This window comes from Chionomys nivalis, chromosome 10, assembly GCF_950005125.1.
Source record: "Chionomys nivalis chromosome 10, mChiNiv1.1, whole genome shotgun sequence".
NCBI classification, from domain to species: domain Eukaryota; kingdom Metazoa; phylum Chordata; class Mammalia; order Rodentia; family Cricetidae; genus Chionomys; species Chionomys nivalis.
In genome coordinates, this window is record NC_080095.1 from 83,117,570 (window position 1) to 83,132,011 (window position 14,442).

General features: G+C 38.9%; 1 protein-coding gene across 1 annotated transcript in view; it reads right to left on the reverse strand.

Moving 5' to 3' along the window:
* The window catches only part of Cog5 (component of oligomeric golgi complex 5), a 224,784-nt gene that overhangs the window by 58,913 nt on the left and 151,429 nt on the right, over positions 1-14,442 (reverse strand). The window contains exon 12 of the mRNA XM_057783089.1: positions 6,877-7,081. Coding sequence (XP_057639072.1) covers positions 6,877-7,081 — 205 coding nt within the window. The remainder of the gene's footprint in view (positions 1-6,876; positions 7,082-14,442) is intronic.

Below are 14,442 nucleotides of genomic sequence, written 5' to 3' on the forward strand. Positions count from 1 at the left end.
GTGCTGGGATTAAAGGCGTGTGCCACCACCGCCCGGCTTTACATAAGCATCTTAAGTGTAAATCTTAGCTATGTAGTACAGCATGCACCATCACTTACTGGATTGGCTGATCCCTGAAACTACCAGAACACTGCAGGGGCCTATTAATTCTATCCTATTTATAGATCATCAGAGCATACCCAAGAGAGGCAGCCAGCAGATTCCTCTCCCATTAGCTCAACCCTTTTTATTCACAGGTGTTATCATTCACAAAACCTACAGACTTAGGAAGGATACAGACGTAGGCCTTCAACAGATTTCCATTCTTGGGATACCAGCAAAAAAAAAAAAAAAAAAAAAGAATGAAAGCAAAATGAAGAAATACTCGTCAAAGCCCTATAATAGCATAAATGTTCTTGAGCAGAGTTCTCACTTGTTTCACAGTATTCTCCACAAAATAAAACTTCTGCTTACCAAACTCTCTTTTATTCTTTGCTGGTCCCAGCACTTCCTGCAGGATCCCATTTAGCAGCCAATGGCTGGATTTTACAGTGCTCTTTCAATTACTAGCAGAAGCATTTCACTGTTATTAAACTGCTTTACTCCCATGATAAACTGCTGTCTTTTCACATCCCCTGCTTATCATCCCTTCGCCAACCTTTCTGCTCTCTTCTTTGTCTTACACGTTAACCTTGAGAATATCTGACCTCTCTGTGGACAGCAACAGCCTCCCTGTCTCACCCTTGTCAACCCACAAGCCTAGAGGTCAGACTGCTATTGGCTCCTGACATACAATTCCACAGTTATCTCTTCGTGCTTTCTCGTTTAGTGAGTATCTCACTCAACACATATTTACTGGAATAGGTACCAGGCAGTTTGCTAAGTGGTGAGAAGACAAAAATAAACAGTCCTTTACAGTCCAGTGAAAAGGGGGCAGGGGAAGGTTGGGTATAAAGGTGACTTTCTATGTGTCCCACCATTTCTTATCTCTTCTCTTCCCACAAATATCACTAAATCTTTATAATCTGCCAAGTATTTCATGGATTTGGCAATTCTGCAATGTGCTTGGTTAAAACACAGTACACTGTCCTTGTAAGGTTCACGAGCTAACAGAAGATACTTAAAAAGTCAAATATCAGGCTGGACAGGCAGCGTGAGGTGATTAAGAATATTGGCTGCTCTTCCAGAGGAGCTGGGTTCAACTCTCAGCACCCACCCAGCAGCTCACAACTTCTGTAGCTCCGGTTTCAAGGATCCAATGCCCTTTTCTTGCCTCCATGGGTACTAGGCATGTAGATGGCACACAGAAATACATTTGATCAGAACATTCGGACACACATTTTTTTAACTAAGTCATGAGCTCAGAATAGAATGGCGGTAGTAGGTGCTAGAAGAAAACGAAAGTGAGATATCAGGGAGAAAGCAAATGCCATTGACCATTTTGACAATGCGCAGTATCAAGAGGCCTGAAGCCCACCCCACAGCTCCACCACTGTAGCTGGTCAGTCTCACTGACCAAAACCGATGACTATAACTTTCCTCAACTGGCAAGTTCTATTTTATTTTATTTACAATTTGGTCTGTCTTCCACATGATAGTCCTATTTATTATTTTACTCTAAGAAGTAGATTTAATTTATTTTAAAATAATAAAAGTCTTCAGAAAAATATAATGTACCTCTTTGTTTTCCACTAAAAAGAGCTTTATTAAATAAATTTACATATTATGCATTTCATTTTCTTAACATCTAAGCTTAATAATTGTATATATAAAATCCCTGCAATCATCAGTCAGCACAATTAATCAATAGCTCAGTGTTTAAGAGTATTGATAATTCTTGTACAGGACCTGAGTTGATTTCCCAACACCTACATGATGGCACCCAAACATCTACAATTCCAGTTTCAGGGGAGTCAACATATGATTCCATAGCCACATGGTATGCATACATAAATGCAAGTATTCATACACATAAAATAAATAAATTTAGAAAAATAGAAAAAGAAGCTGGCAAGGTGGCACACACTTTTAATCCCAGCACTTGGGAGGCAGAGAATTTGAATTTGAATCCATCCTGGTCTACAGACAGAGCTCCAGGACAGGCAGGGCTACACAGAGAATCCCTGTCTCTAAGGTATCCCCCAAAAACCTTGTCTATCACCCACCTCAACCAACACACATATATACTTCACGCCCAGCTCTGTATGACCACTAAGCTACATTTAATTTCCTCGGATATCTTCACTCTATATCTTCATGTGAATGGTGTGTATGCTTTACCATTGGTTTCTTTCACTTAGCATGATGCAGTTTTTCAAAGTTTACCCATGTTCTCAATTCTTCATTGGCACATATTAGTGCTTCATTTCCTTTTATGAATAAACAATGTTCATTGATGGATAAAGCTTTTTATTTATGAATAAAACTCTTTTCATTTATCGATATTGCAATGAATATTTAGGTTACTTCCATGTTTTAGCTCATAGCATTTGCATATAAGTTTTATTTATTTATTTATTTATTTATTTATTTATTTATTTATTTATTTGGTTTTTCAAGGACTGAGTTTTTCTGTGTAACAGCCCTGGCTATCCTGGAACTAGCTCTTGTAAATCATGCTGACCTCGAATTCACAGACAGCCACCTGCCTCTGCCTCCTGAGTGCTGGGATCGAAGGTGTGCGCCACCACCACACAGCTATATACAAATTTTGGTGTGAACATGTCTTTTTTTTCTCCTGGTTACAGACCTAAGAATGAAAATAATGGTCATATAAAAATGGTTTGTTTAAAGTTTGAGAAACTTTTCTCTCCCCATCTCCCCTTACCCCCATCCCACCCCACCCCCAAGATTCCAATTTTTTGCCCGACAATCTTGTCTACTTCCCATAGCCAGGAGGATAACTATATGTTTTTCCTTGGGCTCACCCTCTTATTTAGCTTCTTTAGGATCACAAATTATAGACTCAGTGGCCCCTATCCACGGCTAGAAACCAATTATGAGTGAGTACATCCCATGATCTTCTTTTTGGGTCTGGGTTACCTCACTCAGGATAGTATTTTCTATTTCCATCCATTTGCATGCAAAATTCTAGAAGTCATTGTTTTTTTACCGCAGAATAGTACTCTAATGTATATATATTCCACACTTTCTTCAACCATTCTTCCATTGAAGGACATCTAGGTTGCTTCCAGGTTCTGCCTATGGGAGGAACTTGGGGAAACGGGATGATTGGAGATAAAGGAAGGTTGGATAGGTGAGCAGGGAAGCACATATCTTAGTTAAGGGAGCCACCTAAGGGTTGGCAAGAGACTTGAACCTGGAGTGGCTACCTGGTGCCAGGGCAATGCCCCCAGTTATTTCCTTGGGCAGCTGAGGATAGGGAACCTGAAATGACCCTATCCTATAGCCATACTGATGAATATCTTGCATATCACCATAGAACCTTCATCTAGCGATGGATGGAGATAGAGACAGAGGCCCACACTGGAGCACCGGACTGAGCTCCCAAGGTCCTAACGAGGAGCAGAAGGAGGGAGAACATGAGCAAGGAAGGCAGGACCACGAGGGGTGCACCCACCCACTGAGACAGTGGGTCTGATCTATTGGGAGCTCACCAAGGCCAGCTGGACTGTGACTGAAAAAGCATGGGATAAAACCGGACTCTCTGAACATGGTGGACAATGAGAGCTGACGAGAGGCCAAGGACAATGGCACGGGGTTTTGATCCTACTTCATGTTCTGGCTTTGTGGGAGCCTAGACAGTTTGGATGTTCACCTTCCTAGACCTGGATGGAGTGGGGAGGACCTTGGTCTTTCCACAGGGCAGGGAACCCTGACTGCTCTTGGGGCTGGAGAGGGAGGAGAAGAGGAGTGGGGGAGGGGGAGAGGGGTGGGATGAGGGGGAGGGAAATGGGAGGCGGGGAGGAGGCAGAAAATTTTTTGTTTCAAAAAAAAAAAGAAAGAAAGAAAACCATCCACACAAAAAAAAAAGTTTGAGAAAACGCCAAGCAACTACATTCTTCTTCATCCTCCCCCTTCTCCTTATTTTTTAAAAAACTTATTTACTGAGTGCTCTTAAATTCTGATCCATCTCTCCAGCCCCAAACTACTTTTCAAAGTCCTATGTCATTTCAGATTCCAAGAGCAGCATATAATGGCTCTTGTTTCTCGGCATACTTGCTAATGTGTTCTGCTACCTCTCTCTGACTATTAGCAACCCAGTCGGCATGAAATAGAGGTCTTTGAGGTTTGGCTTATTTGCCTTTTCTTACTTGATGTTTAGTCTCTTTTTATGTATTTATAGGCCATCAATGTTTTTGGGAGATATGTCAATTTTAATCCTTTGTCTCTTTTCAATTAGATAATGTATTTTCATTATTGAATTGAAAATATTCTTTGTGTAGTCTAGACACAAGCCAGATTTCAGATATAATCACAAATATTTTCTACTGTTGATGATCTTGATGCATTTAAGGTTTTACTTTTGAGGCAGTCATACATACACATACACACACACACACATATTCTTTTGCTGCTTAGACTTTCAATATCATACCTAAGAGCCGGGCGGTGGTGGCGCACGCCTTTAATCCCAGCACCTGGGAGGCAGAGGCAGGCGGATCTCTGTGAGTTCGAGACCAGCCTGGTCTACAAGAGCTAGTTCCAGGACAGGTTCCAAAAAACCACAGAGAAACCCTGTCTCGAAAATCAAAACAAACAAACAAAAAAAAAACAACAAAAAAAAACATACCTAAGAATATTTTACCATATCTCAAATCATATTACATTCTCCTGTAATATATGAAAAACTTTTAAGGATTTATGCTGTGTATGTTTTGTTTGCATGTATGTGTGTATGTATATATACACATATATGTATGTATGTATGCATGCATGCACGTATTGTGTGTGTGTTTATGTCTATGACTGGTATCCACAGACTTCAGAAGAAGGCATCAGGTCCCCTGAAACTGGAGTTACAAATGGTTATGAACCACCACCATGTGGGTACTGCAAACTGAACTTGGGTCCTTTGTGAGCAATAAATGTTCAGAACTGCTAAGCCATCTATTTAACCCTAATGCTGTACATTTAAGACTTTGATCCACTTTTAGTTCAGTTTTTCATACAGTCAGAAAAAGGTCCAGATTCATTTTTTGCATATGACTAAAGATTGTTATTTATCAACGACTACTCTTTCTGTATTAAATGGTCATTATACTCCTTTTTAAAATCAAATTAACAAACAAGGCGCCTCTTTCTTTTTCTCTCTTAGACAGGGTTTCTTTATATAGCTTTGGTTGTCCTAGAACTTGCTCTTGCTCTGTAGACCAAGTTGGCCTAGAACTCACAGAGATCCGCCTGTCTCTGCCTACCAAGTGCTGGGATTAAAGGCGTGCGCCACCACTGCCTGACAATGCATCTCTTTCTACACTTTGAATTCTAACTAATCTGTCCTTGTGTCAGAACCAAACTGTTATGATTAGAACATGAGATGTCCCTCACAGACTCATGCATTGGGAGCCTATCTGTCAGCAATGCACTTTGGGAAGCTGCACAAACTTTTTTGGGCTGATCTAACAAATGGATGAGATCCTTGATGGCTTCATCATCTGGATGGATTGCTGGGGGAAGGGTAGAAAGGTGATGGCGGTGTCCTGCAGAAGAAGCAGGCCAATGGGAACAAGACCCAGAGAGCATATCTTGTCCCTGCCCCTTCTCTCCTGTTTGCTCCCTGGCCACTTTGAAGTGGATTGCTTCCCTCCACCATGCTTTCCTCCATGACGTATTATTATTATTGTTGTTGTTGTTGTTATTTTGCCTTGTCTTGCCAGGATCCTAAAACCACTGAAGTCACCTAGCCATGAGCAGCAACCTGGACACAAGCCTTTCGTGCTTTGGGTTGTTTCTCTCAGGTGCCATAATGATGAAAGCATCGACTATACAGACACCTTGACTAGCAAAAAGTACAAAACCAGAATTCTATCTTCTGAAGATAAAGTATTATTCCCGCTGGTTTGTGCTACTTCCAGTACTTTCCTAGTACATATGCAAGGACTGAAAATAAAGCTAAGCCAAAAATACACTGATATTGAATATGGCATTTTATGTCATTTCTTTGTCAATGTCTTATTAAATTTCTGTAGCTTCATCTCCTCTTGCACTACATTTTGGCTAGTCCGCCTTTTATCATAGAACAGCCATCGAGGAGACAACCTACTATTTCAGCCTAACCTAGCTATGTACCTCATTAGTCAGTACTAGCAGACATAACTAGCTGTTCTAGGAAAGACACTGAAAGAGAAACAAGCAGCTAACATTACCCAGAACTTACCCATCGGCTTTTCTAACTAAGTGACAAGACTCCATTGCTACTTCAGTCAGTGTTGTGAAAATAAACAGGATTTTAGAATTGGAGGAAAGTTAATCACTTAATCTAGTACTCACATAGAAATGTGAAATCTTTATCAGTTTTTGTGGAAAGCTGGCAGGGTAGAATTCGTAGACACAAGGTTTCCAATGTAGTTCTTGAAGATGGTTACAAAATATGTGCTTTGTGGTAACTGAAGGGATTGTCTGGGATAGATCTAACCTTACTTAGTGTTTTCTAAAGCACTGACTGAGGAACTACCCCAGCCTAAGATTTATTTCCCTGACAGTTTCAGAACACACCAGATCAATTTAAAGACAAAGACTGCATTTGCTTATCACCCAGTTTCTCACTACACAGCACAGAAGATACAATGTTTAGTCTCAGTACAAGTTTTGCAAAACACACCAGTCACCCGATTGACTTAGCAACTTAATATATCCTCAAATTCTAATTATAAGGAAATAGAAAACAAAATTAATAAAATGCCAATGACCCATTCAATCATATTAAATAAAACATACTCATAGTCTGGCTTTTTCAGTATGAACATGTCTTGTCTATCGTCTTCCATGTGTGGGAGGTCAACATAGAGGTCAGCAGTTCCACTTGTACTGAAATTTCCTTGGGTATTTTGACTGTACTGCTGAAGACGCTTCCATAAGTCATTATAAAGACGTAATAATTTAGGGTATTCACCTTCAAATGCCTGTTTCAAAAACATAGAAGCTGCCAAGGAAAATATGTATTAGATAAATCATAAGGCAATAAGAAGTAACAAAACAACACTTGCTTTGCACATGAATATGTAACAGACCAATACCAAAGAATAAGCTAAAGACATGTTCCAAGGGCACCTTTAAAAATGATACCAATAATTCGTTGCACTTGGTACAAAGACTTTATACACTAAAATGCTATCGATATTAAAAACAGACAAAATTCGGGTCAGGATGTGGTGATGCATGCCTTTAACCACAGCACTTGGCAGGCAGATGCAGGTGGATCTCTGAGTTTGAAGCCAGCCTGGTCTGCAGAGCAAGTTCCAGGACAGCCAGGGTCATGAAGAGAAACACTGTCACAAAAAAAAAAAAAAAACACAAAAACAAACAGAAAAAAAATGACAATTTTAGGTGAATATATCCTTCTCTTGAAAATTGATAAAAATTAGAAAAATCGGATATACTCTTTCTTTTTAAAAATAATGTATTTATTTGTATTTATGTACATTGGTGTTTTGTCTGCATATATGTCCAGTTGTCCAGTTCAGATGCCATGGAACTGGATTACAGACTTGTGAGCTGCAGTGTGGGTGCTGGAAATTGATCCCAGGTCCTCTGGAGAGCAGCTGGTGCTCTTAACTGCTGAGTCATCTCTCCAGGCCTACTATTTCTGTCTTAAACAGAGTCTATCTAAGTCTGTTGGAATGTTTTGATACCAAAACCAAAGACACTAAAGGGAAACAAATAAAAAGAGCAACATTTCTTGGGGCTGGAGAAATGGCTCAGTAGTTAAGAGCACTGACCAATCTTCCAGAGGACCCGGGTTCAATCCCCAGCACCCAAACGGCTGGCTTCTCACAAATGTCCATAACTCCAGTTCCAGGGATTCTGACATCATCGCACAGACATACATGCGGAAAAAACACCAGTGAACACAAAATAAAAATAAATTTGAAAAAACAGTAATTTTCCTCATGAACATAGGTACAAACATTAAAACTAAAAATCTTCCAACTCTAATCCAGCAACATTTAAAGAGAATGCAGCATGATTGAGGAGAATTATTACAGGAATTAATCACTAGTTTTAACATTTTAGAAACAGTCAGTGTTATTCATCATACTAACAAATTTCCAAGAAAAATCAGATTATCTTTTAATAGAAGAAAAATATTTGGAAAAATAAAAGCCCTAACATTTACTTCTGACAACAATTCTAAGGAAGTGGAGTCTGAAATGGACGCCCACATCGGAAGAGGAGTCTAGAAACTTGCAGTGGAATCAGCAGTATCAGAGCAGTAGTGGAAAACAGGCTTCCAGATTAGATTGGAGAAGGAGGCACTATATCAGAGGCCGTGTGATCATCACAAAAGATTTAACTTTCTGGGGGAAACTTGCCTTTCCATGGGTCAGATATGATATGAAATCCCCAGTCATGATCACTGAAAGGAATCACGGAGAATCTAAAGCAAACGTCTTTTCCTAACTAGGCACTGCTGCGATTATAACAAAGAAAGCCTGGCCGGGCGATGGTGGCGCACGCCTTTAATCCCAGCACTCGGGAGGCAGAGGCAGGCGGATCTCTGTGAGTTCGAGACCAGCCTGGTCTATAAGAGTTAGTTCCAGGACAGGCTCCAAAACCACAGAGAAACCTTGTCTCAAAAAACAAAAACAAAAAAACAAAAACAAAAAAAAAAAAAACAAAGAAAGCCTGGAGTAGGAAAATGTATCCCAACATATCCAACAAAGCATTTATTGCTGGGATTATTAAAATCAGATAATTTTTATAGGGACCATCATCAAAGAGGGTCTATGTATGGCAAATAAGGACTAAAAATACAAAACATCTTCAGTAAATTGTCAAAAGTAAATTACCTACAATGAACACAATTGTATTAATTGTTCAAATGTCTTTAAAAATAAACAAAATGAGTGACTATATAAAATGTTGAAAAGATAAAAATAAAACTCTCAAACACACTGTTACAAAGAAAAAAAAGCCCAAACTACTATACCCAGCAAAACTTTCATTCACCATCGATGGAGAAAACAAGATATTCCATGCCAAAAACAAATTTAAACAATACATATCCACAAACCCAGCCTTACAGAAAGTACTAGAAGAAAAACCTCAACCTAAGGAAGCTAACTGCACCCCCAACTACCCCCCCACCAGCATAACCCAAAGAAGGGAAACACACACCACACTACTGCCGAAAAATAACCGGAGTTAACAACCACTGGTCAATAATATTGCTTAATATCAATGAACTCAATTCACCTATAAAAAGACACAGGCTATGAGAATGGATATGAAAACAGGATCCAGCCTTCTGCTGTTTACAAGAAACATACCTCAACCTCAAAGACAGACACTACCTCAGAGTAAAGGGTTGGGAGTAGGTTTTGTAATCAAATGGACCTAAAAAACAAATGGGTGTAGCTATCCTAATATCTAACAAAATTGATTTTAAACTAAAATCAGTCAGAAGAGATGGAAAAGGACACTTTATACTCATAACAGGAACAATTCATCAAGATGAAGTCTCAGTTCTGAACATCTATGCCCCAAATACAAGAGCACCAACATATGTAAAAGAAACATTACTAGAACTCAAATCACACATCAAACACCACACACTAATAGTAGGGCACTTCAGCACTCCTCTCTCGCCAATGGAGAGGTCAACCAGAAAGAAACTTAACAGAGAAAGAAGAGAACTAACACATGTAATGAATCAAATGGATTTAACAGACATATATAGAACATTCCACCCAAACAGGAAAGAATATACCTTCTTCTCAGCACCTCATGGAACCTTCTCAAAAATTGATCACATACTCGGTAACAAAGCAAACATCCACAGATTAAAAAAAAAAAAAATGGAAAAACCACCTGTGTCTTATCGGATCACCAGGGGTTAAAATTAGAATTTAACAACAATAGTAATCTGAGAAAGCTTACAAACTCATGGAAATTGAACAGTCAACTACTGAACACCTCTGGTTCAAGAAAGAAATACAGAAAAAAATTAAAGTCTTCCTTGAATTCACGAAAATGAATGCACAACACAGCCAAACCTATGGGACACTATGAAAGCAGTGCTAAGAGGAAAGTGCGTAGCACTAAGTGCCCATATAAAGAAAATAGAGAAATCTCACATTAGTGACTTAAGAGCACACCTGAAAGCTCTAGAACAAAAAGAAGCAGACTCACCCAGGAGATGTAGAAGACAGGAAATAATCAAACTGAGGGCTGAAATCATCAAAATAGAAACGAAGAAAACAATACAAAGAGTCAATGAAACAAAGAGCTGGTTCTTTGAGAAAATCAACAAGATTGACAAACCCTTATCCAAACTAATCAAAGGGCAGAGAGAAAACATCCAAAGTAACAAAGTCAGAAATGAAAAGAGGACATAATAACAGACCCTGAGAAAATTCAGAGAGTCATTAGGTTATACTACAAAAACCTGTACTCCACAAAATTGGAAAATGTAAAAGAAATGGACTATTTTTTAGATAGATACCATATACCAAAATTAAATCAAGTCCAGGTGAGCAATTTAAATAGACCTATAAACTGCAAGGAAATAGAAGCTGTCATCACCCCCCTCCCCCCAAAAAAGCCCAGGGTCGGATGGTTTTAGTGCAGAATTCTACCAGAACTTCCAAGAAGAGTTAATACCTATACTTCTCAAAGTGTTCCACATACTAGAAACAGAAGAGACATTGCTAAACACTTTTTATGAGGCTATAGTTATCCTGATACCAAAATCATACAAAGACTCAACCAAGAAAGAGAATTACAGACCAATCTCACTAATGAACATCGATGCAAAAATTCTCAATAAAATTCTGGCAAACCGAATTGAAGAACACATAAAAAAAATCATTCATCATGATCAAGTAGGCTTTATCCCAGAGATGCAGGGATGAAAATCTATCAATGTAATCCATCATATAAAAAAACTGAAAGGAAAAAACTATATGATCATATGACAGTACACATAAGTGACTCCAAAAACTCTACCAAAGTACTCCTACAGCTGATAAATACCTTCAGTGATGTGGCAGGATACAAGATCAACTCAAAAAAATTAGTAGCCCTCCTATACACAAATGATAAAGAAGCTGAAAGAGAAATCAGAGAAACATCACCTTTCACAATAGCCACAAATAACATGAAATATCTTGGGGTAACACTAACCAAGAAAGTGAAAGACCTATTTGACAAGAACTTTAAGTCTTGGAAGATAGAAATTGAAGAAGATACCAGAAAATGGAAAGATTTCCCATGCTCTTGGATAGGAAGGGTCAACATAGTAAAAATGGCAATCTTACCAAAAACAATCTATAGATTCAATGCAATCCCCATCAAAATCCGAACACAATTCTTTACAGATCTTGAAAGAACAATAATCAACTTCATATGGAAAAACAAAAAACCCAGGATAGCCAAAACAATCCTGTACAATAAAGGAACTGCCGGAGGCATTATCATCCCTGACATCAAGCTCTATTATAGAACTACAGTAATGAGAACAGCTTGGTATTGGCATAAAAACAGAGACATTGATAAATGGAATCAAATTGAAGACCTGATATTAATCCATACACCTATGAACATCTATAAACCTGATTTTTGTCAAAGAAACTAAAATTATACAATGCAAAAAAGAAAGCATCTTCAACAAATGGTGCTGGCATAACTGGATATCAACATGTAGAAGAATGAAAATAGATCCATATCTATCAGCATGCACGAAACTCAAGTCCAAATGGATTAAAGACCTCAATATAAATCCAACCACACTGAACCTAAAAGAAGAGGAAGTGGGAAGTAGTCTTCAATGCATGGGCACAGGAGACCACTTCCAAAATATAATCCCACTAGCAGAGACACTAAGAGCACTAAGAGCAACAATAAATAAATGGGACCTCCTGAAGCAGAGAAGCTTCTGTAAAGCAAAGGACACAGTCAGTAAGACAAAAAGGCAGCCTAATGAATGGGAAAGATCTTCACCAAGCCCACATCAGACAAAGGACTGATCTCCAAGATATATAAAGAACTCAAGAAATTAGACAGTAAAATTCTAAATAACTCAATTTTTAAAAATGGGATATTGAACTAAACAGAGAATTCTCAACAGAAGAAGTTCAAATGGCCAAAAGATACTGAAGGAAATGTTCAACTTCCTTAGCTATCAGGGAAATGAAAATCAAAACAACCCTGAGATACCATCTTACATCTGTCAGAATGGCTAAGATCAAAAACATCAATGATAGCCTATGTTGGAAAGGATGTGTAGTAAGGGGAACACTCATCCATTGCTGGTGGAAATGCAAACTTGTACAACCACTTTGGAAATCAGTGTGGTGGTTTCTTAGAAAACTGGGAATCAACCTATATCAGGATCCAGCAATACCACTCTTGGGAATATACCCAAAAGATGCTCAATCATACTACAAAAGCATTTGTTCAACTATGTTCATAGTAGCACTATTTGTAATAGCCAGACCCTGGAAACAACCTAGATGCCCCTCAACTGAAGAATGTATAAAGAAAGTGTGGCACATCTACACATTAGAGTACTACTCAGCGGTAAAAAACAATGACACCTTGAATTTTGCATATAAATCGTTGGAATTAGAAAACACTATCCTGAGTGAGGTAACACAGACCCAAAATGATGAATATGGCACGTAATCACTCATAAGTGGATACTAGGCACAAACAAAGGGCATCAAGCCTATAGTTCATGATCCTAGAGAAGCTAAGTAATAAGATGAACCCAAAGAAAAACATATATAGACCCACCTGGGGGTTGGAGACAGACAGGGTTGACTGACAGGATTGGGAGCATGGGAGCGGGTGGGGGTGGGGTAAAAGGAGGGAGAGAGAGGGAAGAGGAGGGGAAAAGGGAAGGGTTGAGGAGAACTTGAGGGAATGGGATGGTCAAAATGGAGGGCGGACAGATACGAGAGCCAGGAGAGAGATATCCTGAGTGGGAGAGCAGAGAGTTCTACATCTGGAATGGCAGGCAGCATGAAGAGACTGTGAGCCACCTAGTTTGAGCTTCTGAGATGTCTAAGTCCATTCCCCTAGTGACATACTTCCTCCAATGAAGTCACACCTACTCCAACAAGCCCACACCTTCTCTAATAGTGCTATCCCTATGAACCTATGGAAGCTTTTATTCAAACCACCATACAAGACTTGAGGCTGTGCCTGGATTTCACCCTCCAGCACCACACACACACACACACACACACACACACACACACCCCACAACATTATCTTAAAAAAAAAACAAAAAAAAAAAAACCTGAGCTAGGTGGTGGTGGCGTACACCTTTAATCCCAGCAATTGGGAGGTAGAGGCAGGCGGATCTCTGTGAGTTCAAGACCAGCATGGTCTACAAGGAGCTAGTTCCAGGACAGGCTCCAAAACCACAGAGAAACCCTGTCTCGAAAAACCAAAAAAAAAAAAAAAAAAAAAAAAAAAAAACCAAAAAAAAAACCTATGGTAAAATGCTTTAACTCAAAGAATGAAAAAGCTAAAAAGTACTTTAAATGAAAATGAGGTTACTCTTGTTGTGCACGCACGCGTGTGTGTGTGTGTGTGAGAGACAGAGAGAGGGACAGAGACAGAGACAGAGAGAAAGAAAGAGAGAGAGACCTTAACTTTAAGAACTATATTGTTTACATAGAGTCAAGTATGTATATGGAACATCAAAAGTAGAAGTGAAGTGAAAGTGTCTAGGGGAATAAAGGGAGACTAATAAAAGGCAGCTGAGAGTGGACGAAAAACGTAGGCAGATAGGGAGAATGTTATCAAGATATATATCAAGATATATTGTATACTTATATAAATGTCCAGATGCAACATAGGACCACATACAATGAGCACGTACCAAAAAACAAAAGAAAACAAAAGAAAATGTGAAAATGCATCATTTAGCTTCACTGCCATCCTAATGTTTATGATTTTGATAAGATTAGGTATAGTGTGGTCTAGACTGTCCATAGACTCCTCATCATCTTACTGACTCCTCCCAACTACTCTAATATTATAAAAAAGACAAAGCAAACTGAACAAAGTACTTATAATTATATACTTTATTTGTGCTAATTACTGTAAGATTTGATTTTGTTTTTTAAAGTCAGGGTCTCTCTCACTATGTGACCCTGTCTGACCTCACAGAAAACCACCTGTATCTGCCTTCAGAGGGCTGGGATTAAAGGTGTACATCGTTATACCTGGCCATCATGATGATTAAGAGTCAAATCTTGGAAGACCAGCCTATGCTGTTAACCATTTCTCTAACCACCATTACCTCATCCATTTTTTAAATACTAAGTTCCC